This window comes from Vidua chalybeata, chromosome Z, assembly GCF_026979565.1.
Source record: "Vidua chalybeata isolate OUT-0048 chromosome Z, bVidCha1 merged haplotype, whole genome shotgun sequence".
NCBI classification, from domain to species: Eukaryota; Metazoa; Chordata; class Aves; order Passeriformes; family Viduidae; genus Vidua; species Vidua chalybeata.
The window spans coordinates 18,938,399-18,964,185 of NC_071570.1; the positions used below are offsets into that span (position 1 = coordinate 18,938,399).

Sequence of the window (25,787 nt, forward strand, 5' to 3'; positions counted from 1 at the left end):
TGAAAAATGATGGAGGAGAGGTGCCTGTTGACTGGAGGAAAGCCAGTGTTACTCCCATCTTCTGAAAGGGCAAAAAAGAGGACCTGAGAAGCTACTGGCCAGTCAGCCCCACCTCCATCTCTGGAAAGGTGTTGGCACAGATGACTCTGGAGGCCGTGACCAAGCACATAAAAGAAGAGAAGGTCATCAGGAGTAGTCAAGGTGGACTCACCAAAGGCAAATCATGCTTGACCAATCTGTGGCCTTCTGTGATGGCATGGCAGGATGGGTCGATGAGGGGAGAGCAGTGGATGTTGTCTACCTGAGCTTCAGCAAGGCTTTTGACACTGTCTCCCATAAAATCCTCATAGGTGAGCTCAGGAAATGTGGATTAGAGGAATGGACAGTGAGATGGACCAAGAACTGGCTGAAGGCAGAGCTCAGAGGGTCACGATCAGTGCAGCAGAGTCCAGCAGGAGGCCTGCAGTCAGTGGTATTCCCCAAGGGATCAATACTGGGTCCAGTCTCATTCAATTTGTTTATCAGTGACATGGAGGAAGGGATCAAATGCACCCTCAGCAGGTTTGCTGGTGACACTGAAGTGGGGGCAGTGGCTGATCCACCTGAAAGCTCTGCTGCCATTCAGTGGGACCTTGATCAGCTGGAGGGTTGGGCAGAGAGAAACTTGATGAGGCTCAACAAGGGCAAGTGTCAGGTCCTGCACCTGGGGAGGAACAGCCCCAAGTGCCAGCACAGGCTGGGGCTGCCCTCCTACAGAGCAGCTCTGTGCAAAAGGACCTGGGACTGCTGGTGCATCACAAGCTGTCCATGAGCCATCAGTGCCCCCATGGCCAGGAGGGCCAATGTCATCCTGGGGTGCATTGGGAAGAGTGTGACCAGCAGGTCGAGGGAGGTGATCCTTCCCCTCTACTCAGCCCTGGTGAGGCCACACCTGGAGTGCTGTGTCCAGTTCTGGGCTCCTCAGCACAAGGGACACAAGGAGCTACTGGAGAGGGTCCAGTGGAGAGCCACAAGGATGATCAGGGGTCTGGAGCTTCTCTCTCATGGGGAGAGACTCTGGGAGCTGGGACTGTTTGGTCTGGAGAAGAGAAGACTTGAGAGGGGATCTCATCAATACATAGAAATATCTCAAAGGTGGGTGTCAGGAGGATGATGCCAGAATCTTTTCAGTGCTGCTCAGCAACTGGTTTAAGTACAGTGACCATGAACTAAAGCACAAGACATTCTACCTCAACATGAGGCAGTACTTCTTCAGACTTAGGGTGGCAGAGCACTGGAACTGCTGCCTGGGGAGGCTGTGGAGTCACCCTCTCTGGAGAGAATCAAAATCCACCTGGATGCCTTCTTGTGTCACCTGCTCTAGGTGATCCTGCTTTGGCAGGGGGCTTGGACTGGATGATCTTCAGAGGTCCTTTTCAACCTTAATGATTTAGTGATTCTGTGAATTGGGTTTGCTCATGCTGGAAAAGATAAGGCTTCCATTATCTGAGGGGATCCCACAAGAAAGATACTGTGCTTCTATTTACAGGAGCATGTAGCGGCAGGACGAAGGGGGATGGCCTCAAACTGACAGAGTAGGTTTAGATTACATATTAAGATATTCTTTACTCAGAGGCTCGGGAGGCACTGGAAGAAGTTGCCTAGAGAATTTTTGGATGCCCTGTCCCTGGATGTGTTTAAGGCCACATGTGATGGTGGTCTGAGCAACCTACTGTAGAAAACTGTCCCTTCCACAGCAGGGCAGTTGGGACTAGGGTACCCTTAAGGTCCTTTCCAATGCAGACCATTCTGTGATTCTATGATTCTGTGTTCTTTAGTGTTAAAAGATCTATCTTTTTTTAACGGTATCTTTAAAGATAACTCTAGTTTAATGTGGTTTAAAAGAGTTAGGTGAAAATACAACTTCTGTATGCTAGGGTTTTCTTTTGTCATGTGTTTGGTGATGTATTTTTTTCATGCTGAAAATGGTGTTCAGGAGAAGAAACTCTTGTAAATGAAAGTTGCATGAGGTGCTAATGAGGGAGTGTCATGCTAGATTCAGAATTTAACTTTGCTATTGGCACTCTTCTCTTATATTTTATTGTTTTCTGTGAAGTTGAGCTTGAATACATCAAAATGAGTCTAATATAATAAAACATAACTATGAAGATGTATTTTACAATTAGTAGAAGGTGTGTCTTACCTTGCTTTTCTTTAAAGCTTTCATTAGCTAGTGGAAAGGGAAATGAAGAATAGTATGACTGCTTTTATTTTGAGTTCATTTATCTTTGAATTAACTCATTAAATTAGTAAGAAGCATTAAAAGAAATGGAAATTAATCTATTTTCTACAGCAGCAAGAAAGGCCAGTGTAAACAAGTGAGGGGAGAGGGGATGCACCATTACAATAGTTCAGAAAAGTTGGGGATTGTTTTTTGTTTTAGCTGCTTAACTAGTTATTTCTACTTGTTCATTAAATACTGACTTTCTTCACAGCTTTAGTAGGCAGTTTAAACTTTTTTTCCTGGGTTTATATTTTGAACCTTCCTGGAAATTACTTAAATGAAAAAATAGATTTTTTTTTTTGCTAAACATAATTTGCGTTAACTATTCTCTGTTTAATTAAAACCCAGTATTCTGCTTCCTCAAGTTCTAGTGGTTGAACATAAGCAGTGTTGGGGGGAGGGGTTGTTGTTGTTTTTTGTTGTTGTTTTGTTGTTTGGTTGGGTTTTTTTTTTTGTTTTGTTTTTTTTCATTCAGTTCTCTTCTTTATTCTGGTAGTAATATGAAGTTTACTTGGAAGGCTTTAATACTTTCCTGCCATGACCTAGCTTTTGTAAGTGGAAAAAACAGATGTGTATATTCAAAAGAGAACCTTGAGAACATAATTGTAACTTAAAAATAAGAGAATGGGGTCTGAACTCACAGTACACCTAATGTAACTGCCACAAATGTTCTTCTCTGATAAAAATAATGTGCTCTATCCTTTGAAGACATTACATAACATTCTGTAATGCTTTTCATACTTTCTGCTGGTTGAGAACAGACTTTCCAATGTAGCTGATCAAATACATCCATATTTATGTGTGCCCTGAAGCATCTGTACTGTTCACTCTTATCCAAAGTGGCAGTAATCCACTCAAGGCCAAAATTTAAAAGTTGGAGATAAGTTTATATCGGATAATAGACAGCACTACAGTAAGAACAATCCAGTATGGGTACTTGGACTTTGTAGGTACAATCTTCAAGTGTCAGTCTTGGAATGGTGTTTGTTTGCTTTCAGAAGAGGTGATGTAAAAATCTAATGTGCTGTGCCTGGTGGCCGAAGTATAATAAATCAGACCATTTGACAGAGTAGTTTTCCTGTATTATATAGCTTGTGTGTAGTAGTCTGGCATAGTTTGAGATGGAAGATTCAGAAATAATCCATTTGAGCTTGATCTATTCCCGAAACCTTAACTACTTGAAGGAGTTTTTTTTAACAGTCTGGCAAAATAAACCCCCAACTGTTAACATGTATAAAGAAAATATTATGAGTTTCTGCTTTTAAAACATAAATAAATCTACCACTAATGTGCAATGTAGCTCAGAATCCAATATTTCCCTTCAGCTTTAAGGCTTTGAGAACACCTCTTGCAGCTCTTATCTGCTATTTCCACTTGGTTCAAAGACTTTAACTAATTTGTAACTGCTAACGTCTCTCTCTTCTTTCTGTTTTGTTCTAGGATGTGTTTGTATTTAGACATGAACTTGCTCTCCTAAGATTATCTGCCTTCATGGGTCTAATAATATTAGGTGGAATAAGTCGACTCTTTTATACTCAGCTAATGGGTATTTTCACTGTAAGTATCTAATGTTAGAAGTATATATTACTTTTATATTCAGTATAATTAGTCAAAACGAAAAAGCAAATTGCATTTAAGGGAGGACTATGAGGCACTTGTTTGATACATGGTCTGTCAAGCCTCTTGACACTAGTGAAATCTAAGAAGCTTTCTAACAAACAAGTGTCTAATAATTCCACTTTCAAGTCAGTTTCCTGATCTGTATTAGTGAAATAGACTCATACCTTGTCCTGGAATTGCACAGTATATGAGATATGTAGTTGATTCTTGTTTTTATTTTAAATTCTTGTGAAGCCTTGTCAAAATTTATGTGACAGTGAGGTTAACTGATAAATCAAATTTTGAGAACACAGCATATTTATTAAGTATTTTGATATATATGCTTATGTTAATCTCTTTATTTGCTAAACTGTGGAATATAATTTATGCCGTTTACAGCCCAGATGGGTATTCTGCATTTAGATATACAGAAAAAAAATATCTTCTGCATGGAAAAATTTTTCAGTTCAATGAATTTGGTAATGTAATAAATACAAGAAACAACCTTTTTTGGCGTAACATCCTGTTCTGTACATTAGAAGTTAATAGCTGCCAGCAAATTTTTGAAGTTATCTTGAGAATCCATGCAAATGTTTAAAATATTGTTCAACATGACAGAGAGAGTACATTAGTTGGCTATATACATATTGATGTAGCCTGCTGAACGTTTTTTTAAAGACAATAATGTACAAGATGGCAGCGTCTTTTTGGCTACAACTGTTGGGAGATCTGCCTGAGATTTTACTTCAGAATTATGAAGGTTTGCACAGTATTAACTTTTTAAAGTACATAATGGAAAACCTCCCAACTGCAGTGTGTAATTCTTTTGTATGGAATAAAAAGGAAAAAAAAAAATTACAGTGTAGTTTTAAATTATGTTAGATAAAGCAACAATACTTCTTTTTGGTTTTACTGTTTTTTTTGGTTTTACATATTTACTGCCTTTTGGTTTTCCTGTCATGGTAGTTATACTGTCTATTATTATTACCGTTATTACTGGCTATTATTACTACCATTCTCCAGCTACTCTACCATAATGTGTTCTACATGTACTTTCAACCCCCAGGTCAACAGATTTACCTTTGTGCACCTTTACTGTGTGCCTGATTTCAGTTCCAGGGTCTTGCTGACAGGTTTTCACTTCCCTGTTTAAATGTTGCCATCATGTCTGCATCATCTAGAGCTGGGATGTTTTTCTATACCACCATTATGGTGGCTATCTAGCTGATGTGGTGAATTCTGCTCACCAGTGACAGGTGAGATAGAGACAGAAACTTAGTGAGCCTAATTGTTCAGATACTGAAATATGAATGTCGTTTTAGTTTCTGTTAAATGGATATATCTATGAGAAGGATCAGAAAACCCATCTGATCAGTAGTACACTAAACCACAGGTAGGATACAGAAGAAAACAAGGAAACCAGACCCTAAGTTTATAATTTTGTTCTGTATGCTGCCAGAACCTGGACTAAATTTTAGCAGTGACTATGAGCATCCATTCAGGTACTATTACTGGATGTGAAATAAGACCTCTCAGATTGAACCTGTTTCTGTCAGATATACCTGAAACCTGGGCTGTTTTCTGTTCTGACACAGGATACCAACTGTGCTGCCACTGTAACAGGCGTGAATGCCCAGTTGTAACTTTACTGACCATTTAACACTGTTGAGCCTTAACACTTTCAGGCTGCTTCCACCACTGCACTCTATTTATAAACTGCTGTCAAGTCTTTTTGTCTCTGTCAGTTGTACTGTGAAGTACATCCTATTCACTTACGGAGCTGGCAGCTATACTGGAACAGGTGTGGGGTAATAGCATTTTTTACTCCAGTTTTTCTGCTGAAATCATAATTGCTGAGCTGCAGTATGCCTGGACACTCTTTCCTGTTGTCTTTGCCAAGCTTTGTGAAACAAACATGCTACAGTAATTGTGGATGTGGATGGTCTATGAGAGGCAGATGCTAAAAAGTACAGACCTTCATTAGGGCCTCTCACTGTGCCCTACCTATCCCCCCAGAAGTAGAGGGACTACTGTCACATGGACAAGCTTTTACGCTTGGTGGGATTGCTGGGGAAGTAGAAAGCCATTACTGGTGTATCTCCAATCATTAATTCATTCACACCATGTGGATGCTGGTGCATTGACTCACTGAAGAATGTAGGTAATGTAGTCCATCCCCCACTCAGAGCATTTCATACCAGCAGCACAATTGTCTTCTCCCTTTTCATTCCTTTCTTTGTAAATACAGAATTAGAAAGAATAAATAATACAGTCATTTTGAGGAAATCTGCTTGGCAACAATCAGTCAGACTTCAAACAAACAAAGCAAGTCTGTTTGTTGCAGTTGTGCTTAGTCTACAAGTGGTGTCAGAAACTTTTTTGGTACAAATGGTTTTTGATTGCCAGCACTGTTGTGTTGAGACTTGCTTCCTACAAAGCACTGAAGCTTTGCCTAGCAACTGGAAAAGGCAGAGGAGAGGGCAGCAGGTGATTTAGTATTTTCTCTGGAGGCTCCCAAAATACAGGCCTGTGGTGGTAAAGTAGGGAAGCAACAAAACTGGTATACCCACCCAGAAGCTGAGCAGATTGAGTATGCAAGACGTTCAAGCCCTGTAGAAGCAATGAACCACGAACACTAAGAAGCAGTGATGTTTCTGCTCTGTTCTGTGCTGGAGTTACCGTTCAGCATCTAGCCCTCCTGTGTAAATTAAGCAAATGGTATCTGAAATTAGCTCTATATTACATACAGAATTAGTGAAGAAATTAACTTAGTACAAGGTGTAGATCAAAACTTGGAACACAATCATTAAAGTGCAATAGTGCAGAAAATGACCGTGAAACAAACTTAAGATGCTTGGAGGTATGGATACACATAAAGCATTCATGTCATATGAATTGCTCTGTGGCTATTCTTGGAAGCATTAATTTCAATGATTGCTGAACCTGCCTAGAGATGTGTGCAAGAGACAAGAGCATGGACTTTTTGAAAGAAGCAAAGCAACTCTTGCACTTGCATGGGAAAACAGGTTCATGCTCTTGTGCCTCTTTTTGCAGTTTAACATCTACCAAGATTAATTCCACAGCTCCTGGGAAAAAAAGCTGTTTTTAAATAGTAAAGACAGTAAGTGTTGCAGCTCTGTGCTTGCTGGGTGCAAAACTGTTGCTGAATGAGTCCAGCAGGTTAAGGTTCATTGGTGTTTAACATTACAACTGCTGCAAAAATTTTTGGAAAAAAAGATAAATCTAAGATTAATCAAACTTTAACCCTTTTTAACAAGATTTCCTGATTCTCCATAAGGTAAACTTGCTTGACTATCATTAAATAATTTTCCAGAAATTAAGCCAATAGTTTTTGTTTCATCTTCGAATATAAAGCTAAGGCCCGTTTTTTTTCAAGGAATATTGGATATGCTTATTAAAAATTTCCAGATTCCTGATTTATATTTACATAGGTTTATCCTTTTGCTAAAGCATCAAGATAGATAAAGTTTAATGTATAATAAATTCGCATGTGATTTTCTGTACATTTGTAGAAGCAGAGTTACACTCTCCTAGAATTGGGCTAAGTGCTAGATTTCCAAACTATAACAATGAGCTGAAGTTTTTCATAGGTTTTCAGAGGATTGGCATTTTCTCCTCTTTGACATATATTTTCAGAAGTCATAAAATGTCTGGCTGAATGCATAAATATCCTTCATCATGTTTTTCTGGACCAGAGCAGTAGCTAAAGACAGAAAAGCAAAGCAGTGCAGTATGAAGTGCAGGTGAAGTATTCTGCCATGTGTGCTGGCACTTTGCAAAATTCAGGTTTGTTGCACAGTTGACTGATCTGTACCTGTCATTGCATAACTGTCATTGATTATAACAGTAGATCAATTTTTAAAGAGATCTTTAAGAAAAATATGCATGTATTCTCCATATGTGTGTATTCTGTTGTTAACCTGTGTGTTCAATAGATGGAAAAATGTGCTCCCTGGTAAAAATGAAAACTTTGTGAACTGTATACTAAAATTTGTCTCTTACAGGGAGAATGTTCTTGAGGCTGTAGTACTTGATAAGGTGATTAATAGTCTAAGTACCTACCACACAGTAATTTCTCTGAGTACATTTGCCACCACTATGATTGCGATATCACTGTTAGGGTATCATTAGCACAAGGCTATTCATAACTCATTTGGAGGTCTAGGAAGCCAAAGAGCAAAGGAGGTGACTTCCTACAATGAGAGGATAACAGCTGGTTGGCAAAAACTGTCCTTAGAGGAACTTTTAACATGAATTGTTCTGATGAAGAGGGGAGCAGCTGAGGTGGCCTCTGTATACAGGATTAGTGCTTTCTCCCTAGAAACTAGCATATGTGAAACACACTTCTGTCAGAGGGGGCACATGGCTCATTTCTTCCTCCTTCCCCAGTTGCTTTCCCTGAGCTTTATTTGACTCTAATTTTGTTATCATCCTGAATTTTGATACTTCTTCTAGCATGTACTTTACATTACTCTTGGTGAAGTTTTATTTGGATACTTTGAAAATAGAAGTATCTAGTTTCTCTCTAATTCATAAGCCTCTGAAATAGGGAGAAATTTAAAATTCTAATTTAGGAACTCTAGGACTCTTAAGAAGATACTCCTCTTAAAATCTCATCAACAATTAGTATTCTTACTTAAAATATTCAAGTTTTTAGAGAACTGGATGGAAAAAATTGGTTTCACCCATGAATTAAAATGCCATCAAAGGTAATTTCCAAAATGATTATGTGTTTATGTTGAAGGCTTGCCTGTCTCTCGTGCTTGTTACTTCCTTTACCACTCCTCTATTCCCTGTCATTTATTGTAGAGCAGTTTAGAATTTTATATTCCTTAACTGGAGCTTGTGTTCTTTTTAAATGACATTGTTTGAAAAGTAGAAGCAAACTTTATGTTGAAAAACATACCAGAAAGAATTTTAGGAGTTGTGCCTTAAAAGGGTCCAACTCTTTTACTCTCTTACTGAAAGTAACAATTTTGAAGATTATCATTACTCTTTACTTCAGACCTCCTCTAGCTGCTTGTACTCCACAAGTAGTCTTTGCTCCTAATCACTACAGGGTAACAAGATAGCTCCAGTAGAGACACTTAAAACTCCATGAAGGTAGAGATGTAGGTTTTTACTCGGGCTTTGTTGTAAGTCATAGAAGTATGCTTTATAGGTAAATTATCACTTTGTCCGTCTCAGTTTTAAAATATGTGAAAAAAAAAAAAATACAATCTGTCTTGTGCAACAGTTGCTTGCATATATTAATGACATTGTATTGAAGTGACAAAACCATTTTATCTAGAAAAGAGTACTTTGCGGTTAAGCTAGAAGGAAGTGTTGAGAAGGATGTATCTGTGTTACTATTTTTTATTTCCATTTGCTTTTTTTCATGTCATTATATGAAAGAATAAAATTTATTGTGAAGCTAAATCAAATAGTACCCAGAAACTTACTTGCTTTCTCAAAATACATTTTCTTGACATTTGTTTTTCAAGAATTTTTCTCTCATTTTTATATGTACCAGATGTTTAAAAACCCTCAAAAAAAAAAAACCAAAAAAAAAAAACCAAAAAAAAAAAACCAAAAAAAAAAACCAACAAAAAAAACCCCAAAAAAAACCAAACCAAAAAAAAACATAACTTGCCTATTTATTGATTTATTCATAGGAAAAGGCACAAATTCACCAAGGGAAAAAAGTCTGTTTTATCAGCCCCAGATTGTTTCTGATGTATGGTTGTTGAAGGCACAGAGCTCTTTTAAATAAAAGAGTGCTTTGATTCAGTCTTTTTGAAAAAGGTGGAATGGCCAGGATGCTCATGTGTATATTAGTAGAAGATTAGCCCTGGCTTTTGCATTTCTCTCACTCATATTCCATTTTAGTTTTAAGAAAATATTTCTCTGTCTTTCACATTAAGAGTTAAATGATAATAATTCCATTTTTTCTGTTTATACTGCAGGATTCTTCTGTTGGTTATGTTTGATCTATAAGGCATTACTATAGAACATGTAAAAAATGAGATGGCATACTGTTTTTTAAACAATGGATTTTCTGATTATTTTGATATTTGTTCATATCTAGTGAGTTTTTAAATTGCCCCAGACACTGCTAAGAAGTATTCAGTTTGTTGACTGCTTTTTAAAAGCTGGTAACTTTTGCATAGATGAGATTTTCTTCCTTTCAAGATCTGTGGTATTCTTTATTTTGTTGGCTGCCACCTCTCTGAAGCAATCAGCCACTTCTTTCTCTTTCTCTGTACAAATGGAAAATCCGGTCTTCCCATGGATGGTGGAAGGTAACAGGATAATCAGTTCAGCAGTGATCCTCTGATGTCATTGTGGGAGCCCTGTAAAAGCGGATTATCTGTGACCCAGATAAAATAATTAGAAATTACTTGGACACTTACAAATAACTGATCTACTAATCTCATTTCCAAAGTTAAAAAAGGCCTGTCTCTCAATGTAACACTACCAGATGTTTCAGTTAAACAGCATCCTTTGAGAGACTAATCTGAACCCTAATTTTAAAGGATTACCTTTGATTGTTTTTATCTCAAACACTAAACAGTGTTTTCATCTTTCTATATGTTGTAACAAACTATTTCTATGGAAGAAAATAAATTTTTTTAATTCTTCCATTATGGTCCATTAAATATGATTTAATGTGATTTATGCTAGTATTGCAGAGGAAAACTTTTCATTGAAATTATTTAGTAATTAACTTGTTTCTCTGCGGCAGAACTATTTAATGGATAGGCTTTTATAAATGTAATAGATACCATGTGGCCTTTGTGCAAGGTAGTGGATGTATTATCATAAACTAAGCGGTCAGTGACTTTATTAATTTAATTAATGCTGCCAGGGTTTCCTGTTAATTAACTGTCCGAATGGTGTACAGTGATATGCCAGTATCCTCTTGCATTATTACTTTCTGGATGTGGAAAAGAGAAATTTCCCTTTATTTTCTGTAGGAAGGATAGAAGGAAAATAGTATTCAGCAGCCTGCCTGGTGCACAGTATGGTACCTACCACATACATTTTTCCCCTTAGAAGCTTTTTAAAATGCTGATGCTTGCTTTTTATTGTTTCAGTGTTTCTCCTTTTCACCTTAAATTAGCAAGTGTCTTTTACTGGGTAGTTTTCCAATCTTTTTACCAAGATTGTGTTTCAAAATAATGAAAATGTAGCTGCAGTTATTCTGTTAGTAAAATCAAGAGCTTTTTAATTCTTTGTGTATGTTATAGTATTGATCCATTGCTGATTTAATATGCAGAGTGACAAGTGATCTAGTTCTGCTGAAATGCTTTTTGTCTTTATTAATAAGTATCTTGTAATTAAAAATATTTGCAATCATATCTTTAATCAGATAATCTATTAAATACTATTTTGATTAGTGAATACTAAGGGCTTTCCTGTTTTTTCAAGGCAGAAGTGTAATCAAGGAACTATTAATCCTCATAATTAAGTTTAGCATATTAAAAATTAGGATTGGTAGGGGAAATTAGGATTTCCAGGCAATTGTATTCTTTATTTGGCTACAATATAGAGTGAGATATAAAATAATTACAGAGGGAAAGCAATGTATATATAAACTATTACCCTGAAAGAGTAACAGAAAATAAAATAATGTTAACATTATCTGTCTTCCTCTTCCTCATTATTCTTATCCCTTCTCCTTTTCCTGTCTTTACCTTTAATCCACCTATAGCTAGATCTCCTATTAGAAGACTGCATGAAGTTCTGTAAATTAAATTGTCAGGAATTAGTAATGTCCTCGTCTTCGAATATGAGTTTGTTAACTATGTAAATTCTTTTGTATCTTTACCTTATTTCTCTCAAATAGATTTACACTTTGTTTAGCATTTTTAATGAATGTATTCTGACATCTTTAAATACATATTTACTGTAAAAATTAAAAAATCCCCTCTTTTATGAGTTATTTAAAATGTAGGAATAAATAGAAGTGTAAGACATTCTAGGTAGCAGAAGATCACTGCATGGTCTTATGTAAATACGTATATTTTTATTGAAATTAATAATTCACAATATTTTAAGGAATAAGTGCAAGTTACAAAACGTAATCAGATTTTATATTGTGCAAGGAGTATAAAATATCATCACATATCAGTCAAAAATATTCCTGGTTCATCACTCAAAGAGGAAGTCCTTTAACTAATATATTCCCCTAATAGTTAAGGTAGTACCTTTAACCACTTGAAGATAAGTAACTATAAAAATAATATTTGAGTGTTCTAGGGGCTGAATACATTTTGTTTACATGTTGCTTGTCAGATTTAGACATCAGACGTCTGTGTGAAGTTGAACAGCTATTTCTTAAATATTTTTCCCTTATATTTTTTGAGGTATTTATAAGGATCAATAAATATAATATGTTTTGTCATGTCTCTTGTTATACAGCTATCTGCACCAAACATGCAGATATGAAAATAGCCTGGATTGGAAATAGCCTGAAGTTAAGAGGTCTGCTTGTAGTGTCTCCATTTTAGATGGTTTCTTTACATTGAGTCATTATCTAATAGCCAATAAATAAACTGGAAATCTATTTAACTAAATTAATGAGAACATAGAGGAGTGCAGAACAATTCCCTAGAAGTAACAGAGTGTAGCTTTGTTTTTCATTTATCACATGAGTTTAATATACGGATTTAATTTTTAAATAGAACTAATAGTTTTCAGGCTGAACATAACTGTAGTTGATAAAATTAACCATCTTATATAAAAATCTAGATTAAGGAAAGAATGCTAAGAAGTGACCAGAAGTAAACCCAGTATGTATTTAATGCCAAAAGAAAAGAAAATTTCTCAAATACAATGTATTCTTTCTATGTTTAGTATTTTATATTCTTGAGTTGCTCACCTGTCACTTGCATGCACACCATGAAAGGATGTTAGATAGAAGACAAAAAAAAAAACCCTTTACGTAAAGAAGGCATTGTCTTGAACTTTCAGATAAAAGCAAAGGCTGCAAATCCAGGAAGGCTTGCAAGTTTTGTTTTCTCTTTTTCTGCTTCATTGTACTTTTCTGCTGATTCCCCTACAGTGAACATTTGAAAATACTAAAAGCATGGCATAATGCTTACATTCTACTACTGCAAGTATTTAATAGAGCTGTAATGGTTGCATGACACTTTAAGCAAACACAAAAGAAAAACTGAACCAGGGATTGGAGCTGCATGCTTTGGAGTTAGTCCTGTAAGTTACAAATTACAGTTTATACTTTGGAAAACATGAATCAGTAAGTGAAAAATATCTGAAAACATGGATCAGTGAACAAAAAATGTCCTTTGTGTGTGCCTTTTTCATGATGAATTAGTTCATGATAAAACCCATCCTATAGGACAGTTAAGCAGTGCATGTGATCTTTCTAATTTTTTTTTTTTTTTGGCAGTTGGTTATGCTAAATAGAAGTGTAGATGTAAAAGGTGCAGTTCTCTTTGGAGCTAATGCGGATGCATTCATTTACGAGTGAATCTGAGGTTGGTTTGCAGAACTCTGTCAGTACGTTTACATATGTCTCTTTCTCTCCATTCTTCTCCTTCCTCTTATACCTGTGTTAGCTGTGGCAGTAGCTTACTTAATTTAGAGTAAGCAAACTACTCTTATGGATTTGTAGTATAGCCTCAGAGTGAAAAAAAAACCATATTTTTTCTCCCCTCAGCTGAATCTGAACACTTTGCCCTTTTCCTATTCCTATTACTGTGTTTATTTCCTCTAATTTCTTTTTCCTGTCTCACTAAGGTGTGATTTTTTTTTTCCTGTAGTTGCTTTAAGATGGTCATCTCTGAATAACCAGCTGCAGGAGCAATTTTTATATTCAATCGGGATGATGACTTTGGGAATCCAGATGATCCATCATGTCAAATTAATCAGTTGTGTTTGTCAATTTCATCTTGCATTCAATTGCAAATTTCAAGGTATTTTTAGAGATTACAAGGACACAATAGATATGTGATGTTTGCTCATACCAAGTTATTTTAAACTTTTGGATGAGTGCCAGTGCTCAAAAAAGGTTTTAACATTAGTATTAGCTTTGAGTCCGGGAAAAAAATCTTAGCAGAGTTCTATCTGTATTAATAGTAATCCAAGCTGATAGTAGATGCAGACAGCCAAAGCCTCTTAATGCTGAACACAGTAATTCCGATGTTGTAGCAAAACCTTGGTATGCATCAAATGCATAAGAGAAATGATACTCTGATTGGAAGACATTTATGAGATGTGTTAATGAGCAGACCACGTTTTCATTCAGAAGAAAAATGGTTATTCTGGTCCTTTGTCTCCAAAAGAAAAAAAATTCATGTCTGAGAAGGAAGCCTTAAATAACAGGTCATAACTCAGCTGTGGTACTCTCCTTTTCCTTCATCTCCTGTCTCCAGAGGGGCTACTGACTTTCCTGGGGTGCTGTGAAGTTTCACTTTCATGTGAAAAGGTAAATTGGTTCACTCTCAAATGAAAGTACATTTCAAATGAGCCTGTTTGGCAGCAGTGTTTGGGGAGGGAAGGTGTGAGGGGCAGGAAAGGTATTTTGTTTCTTAAGTTCAGTCACTAGTACTTGTTAAGCAGGTAAACTTCAGAGCAGTGTTTCTTTGCTAGTTTGCAGCTTTTAAAATGTGGCTCTAATTTTTTTTTAATGTTGAAGAAGTATCCAAGAGGCAATGGACTTGCTGCTCAGCCCCAATTTCTTTACTGTAAAGCAAAAGTAATCTAAGTTGGCATTTTGGAATTTGTTGGCATTTTAAGGTAAGGGGAAGGAGGAAGGAATCAGGCAGGCGAGGGAGGGAGGGAAGGGAGGAAAAGAAGGAGTTAGTTCCTGTTTTGGTACTTTAACTTAGTTAATTTACCAGGTTACAGTTCGGAGGGCAGCAGACCCTGAGAACCTTTCAGGTCTTGATAACATGGCATGACAACACTTAAATTGAAATACAATCTCCAGTTTTCAATCTGTGATTTTTCCCCCCAAAAAATCTCAAACACAGTATTTTAGGGAGCAATACAAGTGTATTAATGAATAAGCAGTGTGCAGAAACACATCAGAAAGCCATGTTTAAGGTATTTGGTGATGTTACTTCTGCACCTGAAGCTGGTTTAAAGGCCCCTCTTTCGAAATGGTAGAATAAATATTCCATAGCTACAAGTCCGTTTAGAGTCTGGAGTAGCATGTTACTGTTTTATGAAAGACCATTTGCCATTATTGCTTTCAAATATGCCAATATTATTTTGTACTATTTGATAAACAGCTTTGAGTTGACCAGAGAATAATTCCTAGAACTGAGATATTTTTGCAGTTACAAGAGGAGCTGTAGCATCTCATGAAAATGCTATTACCACCTTGCTGAAATGCCAGGGAAGTAATCTCTTGTTCACTTAGTCATTTTTATTCAAAAAGCCGCATCTGAATTTTTGTGGTTCGCAAAGATGGTGTTTTCTCTGACAAAAGCTGAATAAAAAGCCAGTCCAAGGAAGCAAAGTGTTCCTTGGCTGTGAAGTCAGGTCCTGCCCTAACAAGGAGAATGAGTTTTGTAATGCCACGCTTGTGGCAGGAGAGGGAAGACAGGCCCGTAATGTGAGAGGAGCAGCAGTTTATCTGTGGGAATCAAAACAACAAGCAGTGTTTACAGTTTGTTGTCTCAAGTCCTTTCCTCCCCCACTGCTGAGTGAGTGTTAAAACCACCTAACAACGCGGCCAGCATGGTTTATGTAACCTTGACTGGGCATGCCTTCTCTACACAAACTTCTGGGCAAGAACTTGTGCATCCTGGTGGATTGGCATGAGAAAAGAGGATTTCTCTCCTTTGCTGTAGTGCATCCGGAATTCAGATGGATAGGTCGTGGACAGAATGAAGATTTTTGCTGTTTAGTGTGTGGTAAGGGATCCTGTTTCAAAACTCTTCAGAGCTGGGAAGTGGAATAGAAAAAAATGGCAATGGAATTGGGGCCACCCATGTCTGGTGGAGCAGGAAGTCAGCTTCCTGTGTGTTATTTCCCATTCACATTGCACCCTTCCCCCCTTTAAAACTGTACGAAAGATAGGGGCAGAGTCCCAGCAATGCCTGCACTGAATTGCATGCAGGAACAATCAAGGAGCACAGTGTGGTTTTTAGTGCTAGGTAGTGTTTCCAGATGACAATGAAGTTGCAGCCTAATTAAACCAGAATCATTCTGTTTGTATGTGGTTGGGACAATTGAGATTAGCTCTTGGTTTTAGTCTAATTGTACTGTAATTTGACAGGTGCATTATGTGCATGCCTGAATCAATGAAAAGTAAAGGGAAATACCAAACTACCAATGAAAAGGAGTTGAAATAATGAAGAATATTTCAATTGATTTTGTTTTGAACTTCACTAGTGATTTTGGGATGTAATGTACTTGTAAATGTGTATTGAAACCTCCTATATGATACTCACAAAAGAAGCTTTTTTGTGAAATCCATAGTGAAAAGTGAGAAAAAGCACACTATTGGTAATTCTAGAAGTTTTATGTAGGGATGATCTAAGCTAAAACTGATGTGTTACTTTCCTTAACATTTTATAATTAAAGTATGAATTTAAGTTGCTGTTAGCTGCAGGGTTGCTTTCACTCTGCATATTATTTAGCTTTTATATTTTAAGAGAACAATTTTTGTATTTAATTATAGGAACTGTAGAAACTCATGGTATATTTTCAGTTGTGCTGTTTGCATTATAATACTCATGAAGCTAATGGTTTTAAAACTTCTGACTAGCTCCTGCTTTTCAAAATATTACATCTTTTAATGACTGCATTTTACTAGCTTTGTGGTTATCTCAGTTGGATATTCCAAATCCAGAATGAGTGCTCATGGAAAGTATGCCAAGAGTGGACCTTATAATATTGCTTCTAAATGTCTTGTGCATTAATTGTAATATCTGAATTAATTTTAGGTGTAATAATGCTGTAAGTTTTTGTTGGCCTTCTTTGGTATTGTAGTCAAACTACACAGTATAGTTTCATATCATGCCTGTAAAAATAATTTAACAGACTGAGTTAAAATTTATATGTGTAATCTCACATTCATCTAAAACTATGGTGTATATGTAATATGCAACCTACTGAACTAGTGTCAAAACAGTATAGATTAATAATTCATTCCCTGATGTTGTTACTTGCTTTCATAATGACATTTTAAAAGTTCGGAATGTAAATAAATACTTTTTCGTTGTGTTTTTTTTTCTCTTTAACAGGACACTACAAGTATAGAAAAAATGTCAAACTGTTGTGAAGACATGTAAGTTCTGTAAAATTCCTACATTGCTGAAATGCTAAGAGAATAGCTGTTTATTAAAATGATTTTACATGGTACTGTGCTCTGTACTGTACTATCTGTAGCAGCCCCTCACTAATCTTTTAATAGTGGCTGTACACAAAATAGTCACGTGTTGTTCCTGTTCTTTCCCTACTCAAAGCCAGTGGAACTATGTTTTCTTTTCAAAAGTACAGATCAAAAGATACTTTCTGCAGTGTTTTGACATACATTTCATCAATATTGAGGTCTCCTGTGCTTCAAAAGGTGCCTTTGTTTGATTGATGACACAGATAGTTTCTGTTTTCTGAAGCTAAGTCTCAGCTGTGTGTTGTAATGAAATAAAAGTTGTATTTGTGATGCTTGGACACAATTCATCAGAATCCAGTATTGGATCCCCAGCCAGCCTACATTGTTGTAGCTGACTGAAGTGCACTGTGGGCGTGCTGTCTTTCACTAATAATGCTGTCTTCTGTAGATCGAGGCCCCGAAAGCCATGGCAGCAGACCTTCTCAGAAGTTTTTGGCACTCACTGGAAGATCCTGTGGTTTATTCCTTTCAGGCAGAGGCAACCACTGCGAGTTCCCTACCACTTTGCCAATCATGTCTAAACAGATGGATGGTGGGCACAGATGGGTCCTCCATGCTGGAAGTGCATTACAGGTTTTATGATAATAGGACTATGACAATCTTCAAGTCAATTAAAATGCAGGCATAGGCATCACAGTGTGCCCTGCGCATTATTTTAGTTATGGTCTTGATTTTATTCTGAAATCAATGCAAGTTAAACAATCAACTTCAGGCTTATTTACTTTAAAATTAGCTTTCCAAAGAGATTCCTTTTGTCTTCAAGGTTAGTACCAGAAGTAAGCAACTGGAATGTAGTCTTCATCCAACTTGATACTGGCTCTTTTTTTTTCTTTTTTTTTTCTGGTTTTTTTTTTTTTTTTTTCCTGGTTTTTTTTTTTTTTTTTTTTTTTTGTGTAGAAAGCACTGAAGTTTACATTGATGGTTAGATTTCTCACTAAATGTCTTATTCTGCCTTGAAAATTTTTTTAGGGCTTTTATCAGTAGGTCTGACGGGACAATAGTAATGTCTTTTTTTCCTGCTGCATATGTTTAAAATTCCATGATTCTGCCAGTTATTTATGATATGCAAAAGTAATCCTGCAGCACTGCACTATAAAAGGTAACATTTAAAGCTGAAGCAGAGTACTTCCTAAACCTTTCTCAGAGAGGATTTTAAAGGCACACAAATGTGTGTGTTTACATGGAGAACAGCTTACAGTTGTCTTCTGGCCTAGATATGATGCTAGTGAAAAGTGTTCATGTCTTTATGTCAGTGAGAGGGATTAAATATTTCAGGGTAAACTATGCAGATACAAAGCATGTTTTCCCTAAATCCCAAGGATTTGAATTAGCAATAATCAACAAAGAAGTTTCATGGTGCAAATACTAGAATGATTACTTTTAAAAAATATAGAGATAGTTAGCATAATGTATCATAAAGAAGAGTATATTGTGAATAAAGTTAAAAATTTTATATTTACTTTTCTTTAGTCTTGATTAGCTGGAATTAGTCTAAGTGTTTGTTTATTTAAAATAAAAGTAATTAAAAATATTTATACATAAATGTAGATTGCTATTAATACAAACAGTGACGTATATAAGCAATTTAGTAGGGTACTATGTTGATGTAGATAGCTTGTTGTTCCTTTTAAGTATGGAAGTAGTTAACCAAAGAAAGCATCTTTCAGATCTGGTAAAATGATTACTATTTCCAAGTACCAGCTCGGTCTTCCTGTATCTGGAAAAGTTATGTAATTACTTTAGCCCTCTGTATCTATACAAATATTAACTTCAGATGATTGTGAAAACTACTGTGGATTTCTAGGAGAAATTTCTAGGAAAAATCCACAGCTCAGTGTTTCCAGTTATGCTACTTGCTGTGCTTTTTGAATAGTCCAACAGGCCTAGGATCCACTTTAAATAGCAGCTGTGCAGCAGGACACAATAAAAGACACAAAGGATTTTATACATGTAGATTCTGCAGAAAGTAATAGTTTATTTGTGAAGAGTTACTTCAGAAAAGAAGGGTAAGATTTTTCAAGACTGCTGTTCGCAAAAATTTTTAGATCAACTCTCTTAAAGCCTTACTACAGTTACTGCCAATGTTAGGTGTCCCTTTATTGAGTTAATGGATTTTGATGATCCACTGAAGGTTCCAAAAAATGCATCTTAAAAATCACCTGAACTTTAAACTTTTGTAAATGTTTAACATTTGATCCAACTTTACTTCTCCTGTCCTATTAAAATTAGGTGCAATGTTCTGTTAATTTAAATTTCAAGGCTAATGTTCAGGCATTTCCCTTTTTTTTTGTCATGCCAGTTGTAGTGGGGTTAGACTTTTTTTCAAGTGGTATTGGCATATTGTCAGCAATATCTAAACAAAAAGAAGCTTGAGGAAATGGATGAAAAGACTGGAGCAGTGCTTGAAATGGAAAGGAATGTGGATATACATAATAAAGTAATGGCTCTATTATTTTCTTTTCCTTCCCCCCACTATTTTAGTATCTGGAATATACAGGGAAATAATATTCCATTTTTCACACCAATTTTTAGATATTTCATGAGCAAAACATAGTTCAAAGTTTTTTAATGCTAATCAGTTATCAGAGCAGATTGTACAGTCCTGAACCTTATTCAGAAAGAGAACCAAGAATTTAACTATTTTTAATATGTTTATCGTGGAGCATATAATTGTGTGTTCAGCTTCCCAGTATTACTGTTTTGGGCTGGAGTATCAGTTTCACTTTCCAGCAAGCGATGTCCATGAAAATCTTTCCTGATTCTCAAACAAAAATTCTAATTTCACAAATTCATGTTCTCAAATGTTTCCATAATGTTTGGTTTCCTTTTAAATCTACTTTTCCCCAGTCTCCTACTCATCATAACTGATAATATTCATCATAATTGATAGGAATTAATTTGCAACATGATTAAGACTACTAGTTCATTTTTTTCCCTTTTCTAAGTATTTGATGGACAGAGGGGAGAATTTGGAGAGTCGTGATATTTTAGTAGGTAGTAAACTTTATTCTTTGAATAAGAGGCATCTAAAATGGTGAAAGCAATGATTTTTTTCTTAATTTAACCTAAGGACCCTATCATGTTATTAGTTTCTCCAAATAATGTTTCTGAATATAATTTTCAGAATGAGTTGTTACATCAGGAAAAATCAGACTTTTATCAACCAATTTATCATCTTTCAGACCTTGAAATTCTTGAATCTTTTGAACCATTGCTTTATTTCCCTCCAAGTGCCTTAGGATTCTTCATTTTAACAGAATTGAATTATCAATCAATTAGGATTGATTAGTGTTTGTCATTTTCATGCATTTAAAAAAATCTTACAGACAGTGTTACTAAATTTCATCCTAATATAATATCAGAACAACATATACTTTATTGAGAAAAGTGAATATTATCTTGTGACTTGGAAATATTTGATTTCCTGAAAGGCACAAAGAGAACTTGAAGAACCAATGAACTCCTCCCGGAAAACATTTGAAAGTAGCTGGTTTATTTGCAGTGTGGGATAACTTCTGACCAAAAATTGTTAACTTGCTATCTTCTTAAAATCAGAGATTTGAGATTTCATTTGAAAAATGCTGATGTCTAAAATAAAAGATAATGTATTAAATAATATCTGTGAATCTGTCCTCTGATCTGTTGCTTTGAAGAAGAGGTTCCATCATACAGGTGTTCTAGTAGTTCAGGTACACAAGCATTTTCAGTCTTGAAGAGGAGTTAGGAGTCTTGAATTCTCATATACATGGAATTTTAAGAATAAATCTTCTATGTATCTGTCTTTATTAATATGCATAACTTTTAAAATATGTTCTGAGCTGTTCTTCAGATATTCCTGAGAATTATTTTGATTCACTGATTTATAAATACATGGTTAATAAAACACTAAGTGAAATGTCATGTATCCTGGTTTAACCCCAGCCAGCAATTAAGCATCGCAGAGCCACTCAGTTGACTGTTTCCCCCCTAGCAGGATGAGGGGGAGAATTGGAAAAGTAAAAAGATAAGGACAATCTATAGGTTTGATAGATAAACCAAAAGCCATACAGGTAAGCAAAGCAAAATAAACAATTTATTGCTCCCCATGGTCGGGCAGGTATTCAGCCAGCTGTAGGAAAACAGGGCTGCACCACACGTGACAGTGACTGAGGAAGACAAACACCATCACTCCAAACATTCATGTACTCCTCCTTCCCCCAGTTGTATTTGCTGAGTGTGACACCTTGTGCTGTAGAATATCCATGGAGTCAGCTGGGGTCAGCTGTCCCAGCTTTGTCCTCTCCCAACTCCTTGTGCAACCCCAGCCTCCTTGATGGGATAGTGTACGTAGCAAAACAGGCCCTGTCACTATATTTCCTTGTGGCTCAGCTGTAAGGAAAGTATTCCTGTGCTATCAACACTCTTCCCAGCACAAATCCAAAATACAGCCCTGCATTAGCTGCACTGAAGAAAATTACCTCTTCCCAAACCAGCAGATCATGATAGATCACATTGTTGTTTCCATTCAGAATCCAGGATATTTCATTGTTCATGCTATCATATCTGGTTCCTGAAAAGCTCAACATGACCTGGTAATGTGTGCTTTCAGCACAGCAAACCACCTGAGCTGCATCATAAGAAGTGCAGCCAAGAGGTTGAGGGAGGTGATTTTCTCTCACTAATAAGTTGAATCTAATTCTAAATTAGTTGAAGTATTAGGATGTCAAAAGTAACAGTGTGATACTGAATGCTGCTAGGAACTGCTTTTGGGAAGAACACACTGTCCATACTTAGGTAACATAATACATGACTGGATACTTCAGAAAATGTTCCTCAAAAGATTTTTGTACTACTTTTTCGGTGGCTGAGTATTTTCCCTTGAAAGGCATTGAAATACTTGTATTTGTGGACTGCATAAGCCCTAGGATTTCAGTTCTGCTGAAGTTATCCAGTGGCATCTTGTGTCTTGGCCAGGCTATGGCAGAGTAGTTAAAGCCTCTTGTAGCAACAAGGGCCATCCAAGTGTCAACTGTATAACTGTAAGAATAACTTATATTTACAGTAGTTTTCAAGTTAGGAAATAGGAAATTTAACTTCTGTGCACTTCTGAATATTTCAATGCACATTCCCAGGACTCATATCTGTATGTATATCACAGTAGTCTGCAGACAGAAAATTATCACTCTGTCTCTTTAACAGGCAGAAAAATAGTACTGATTTTTGTGAGCTAGCATTCTGAATTTTGTAGCTGAAACATGGGTATGTGATTGAGTTTTATTCATTTGTTCTTAGTTTGATCTTGACTGTTTTCAAATAATGCTGAATGCAGTTCCTACTGGAGTTGAAAATTATGAGGTCTAACACTGTTTATGCCTGAATGGTAATGTATGAGGTGAATGACTGAATAATAGCTGAACAGGAAAGCTCACTCTGGTATTCTTTTAATCAAATTGGAAAATGCACAAGTGTATTCAGCTGATAAGCAATGTAATTTTTTTAAATGTATCTTTATTAATTTCATTCATGTAATGTTTCTGTGAGATTTTTTTAAATTGATTAAAATCATGGTTTATTTTTTCATTTCTACTGAGAATTTTTTTGTCCTGTATTTTTATGAAATCTTGTTTTTAAATAAAAAAATTAAAAGTTTTTTTTTCTCTTCACTGAATCTCATTTACATTGATTTAAAATTGTGTAAATTGTTTACTACTATTTTTCAGATCTGTTAGCAGATTTTTCGAATTATGTTATAAATTATTGTCACTGCTGTATATTTTTTATTGTAACAAGTGAAAAAGCTACAATCCCAAATGATTGTTTTGAAAAAGTTAACTGAAAAATTTCTCTATTAGGAGTAGCCTACCTACTAATGTTGATCTACAACACTAGTTACAGCACTAGTTAATTTTCGTGCCTATAGTTACAGCCAGAGTCAGAACCTCTGATGTAGGTAGTGACTAAGATTTATATAAATTGCCATTTTTCAAATTACAGAAATAGAGTTCGGGAGTTTTTAGTCTTTGGCTTGTATTTTTTTTTTTTTCAATGTATTAGATTGTTTATCCTTGGAACAGTTTTTGAGAGAGGTAAATGAATCTGAATCAGCAGCTCTTCTGTTTTGTGTGCATGGGAATTTATATCAGATTTTGATGCAGAAAAATTTCACACACTTTGGACTATTTCAAATGAGATACTCGCTTTAAAGATGTAAAAAGAAGTGCATCAGTGGTCACAGGAAAAAAATTTAGAGAGTAATAAAACAAAAGCTGCAGGGTGTGGTGCAACCAAGAGTCTCAGCTTTAGAAGTATAGGGAAGATTTTAGACACCTGGGAAGATCACTACAAGACTAATAAACCCAAGGGGAAAAAAACAGTGGCTATGTCTGCAAGGAAATGATTAACATAGCTGAACTGTGTCACTTCATGAATCAGGAGGCACAAACTACTTGGTGATGATTTGTGGTACTGGCCTTGCATCTTCTGTTTCAACCCAAGAACTGGATTCTGCTAATAGCAGTAACAAAAATCACTTCCATAGCAATCTTTCCAGGCTTGTATGAGTGCGTGCTATCTTTTCAATGTGTGGAAACTGGGATCTATTCCCACTTGCCCATAAAAGTAATTTTAAAATGTACACTCCACTATTTTTAGTGCCTAAGGCTCCTGAAAGTACTTCTTGATGTGGTGCTCCTAAAAATATTTATTGATATGTTTTGTCAGTTTATAAACTGAATGAAACAGTATTTTTGGGTCTATAAATTTATTTAAAGAGGCAACAAGGTAGTACAGATGAACAAATACAAGCAAACACTCCTGTAGTCTGATTTATTACCCATATGAGCCAAAATAATACTGATGTGGAAGGGCAGTTGGAGAGAAAATTTGACCCTGTGTATGTACTTCAAGCTGAATAAACAGACTTGAGGAAGGATGGAAGATGTGTTAGTCTGAACCAAATGAAGCTAAACTAAGCTGAAAAAAAACCTGGCCATAATTTGTATCAGTTATTGCACATTTTTTGTATGTCTTCTAGTTTCACAATATTTTTCTCATTAGACTTTCTTTCTCAAAAACATTCCCTTTGTTGAAGGATTAGTGTGATTAGTGTGAAAACAGACATGTGCAGCAAAGGCTTTGTATGGAGTAAGCCAAAAAGCTGTATTGCAGTTGCACAGAGATAAACATTAAATAAACTGGATGGGTGCTGCTGAGAAGTAACAACTCTTTCAAGCCCAAGTAATAATTTATTCCCAAAAACAGCATGATTTTGCTGTTTAGGATATGCTTCCTGGCCTCACTTCTATTCCATGAAACTTGGACTTTCCTGTAACTGGGGCCCAAACCCCCAAAATCCAGTCTGTTGGCTGCCAGAATGGGCTCCTCTTTTTTGATAAGTATAAAGTGTAAGATATGTAAGTGTAGTGTAGACACTGCAGAAATTTGAGCCCTATAGAGGTGAATGTGATCATTTGTTTTGATAGCTGATGGATGCTAACTCACTGGTTAGCACTCACAGGTTAGATTGCAAGTCTGTGGCTCAGAATATCTGCCTTCAGTTCTCTGCATGTCCTGTAGTTCTCTTAGCGAAGACACACGGGTTTCCGATAAGGGAGTTGTACAAAGCTGCAGTGATGAAGGTGTGCTGCCCACGTCACAGAAACCTGGATAATCCACTTCAGAAGAAACAGCCATATTGCACACGTCAAATGAGGAAGGAATTTGGGCCGCCTAACATCCAGCATAGGTGACTGGAATTTGAAGCATATGTGTTTTTCAGCTCATTCCCATAAATTTCTTGGACACACCAAGAAGAGAGATCACAAACTATAAAAATAGTTTCATTTATAAAACTAAACTGTATTTAGTTTTCTACTTCAAAATTGGATTAAATTTAAGGATAACAGATGAGCATGTCATAGGAAATCACCTGAGATAAATTTATTTTACTTTCAAATATTGAAGTATTATGTATATGCCTTTTTACAGAAAGTACTTGTAAGGAAATTGAAAATACCTTTCTGAATCTAGTTTGGCTCTTTTCTACACAGTTACATATTCAGGGCATATTTCTACAAAAACATACATGCAGCATGTGTATGGATGAAGAATAATTCTGCTTATTTATCACTAACAGCCAGGACTGAAAATTTTTATTTTAAGTCTTTTCATTTGCCAGTAGTATATCTTCAGCATCATCAGCTGTTCTGCTTTATGTCAAGGTTTTTTAATCTAGCACTGAAAAATCAGAATTTAGTTTCCCTTTTCTACCTCAATACTCCCAGAACAAAAAAGCTAGTTTTTTTTCCTTAGACTAATTAAATGATCTCATAGCCTCATAAATCTGAAAAAAAAAATTGCTACAGCGTCAAATGCAGCAGGTACTACCTTCATATCCTTGGTTAGTGAGAAGCCAGAGCAACATGTATGAACACGAAAGGAACTGTAATGCCTTTTCCGTTGGTCCAAGTGTGTTCTTCTATTTAATTATTTCTTGCTGCATATTGGAGAGTCTGGAACCTTGTTGGATGAATAAAGCATGCATTTTTAACGTAATGTTGTTTTAAGATAGAGGAA

General features: G+C 36.0%; 1 protein-coding gene across 11 annotated transcripts in view; it reads left to right on the forward strand.

Annotated features, from left to right (window-relative positions):
* Positions 1-25,787, forward strand: part of ZDHHC21 (zinc finger DHHC-type palmitoyltransferase 21) — a 79,619-nt gene that overhangs the window by 18,296 nt on the left and 35,536 nt on the right. For 5 of the 11 annotated variants that reach the window (XM_053932913.1, XM_053932911.1, XM_053932912.1 and 2 more), the window contains 3 exons: positions 3,704-3,820; positions 17,086-17,129; positions 17,623-18,061. In XM_053932913.1, the coding sequence (XP_053788888.1) occupies positions 3,704-3,820; positions 17,086-17,129; positions 17,623-17,755 (294 nt within the window). In that variant the 3' untranslated portion in view covers positions 17,756-18,061. Of the gene's footprint in view, positions 1-3,703; positions 3,821-4,928; positions 5,119-13,277; positions 13,366-13,650; positions 13,804-14,262; positions 14,316-14,525; positions 14,627-17,085; positions 17,130-17,622; positions 18,062-25,787 lie in introns of those variants that run through there. The other 6 variants (XM_053932917.1, XM_053932916.1, XR_008428825.1 and 3 more) reach the window with 5 other exon arrangements.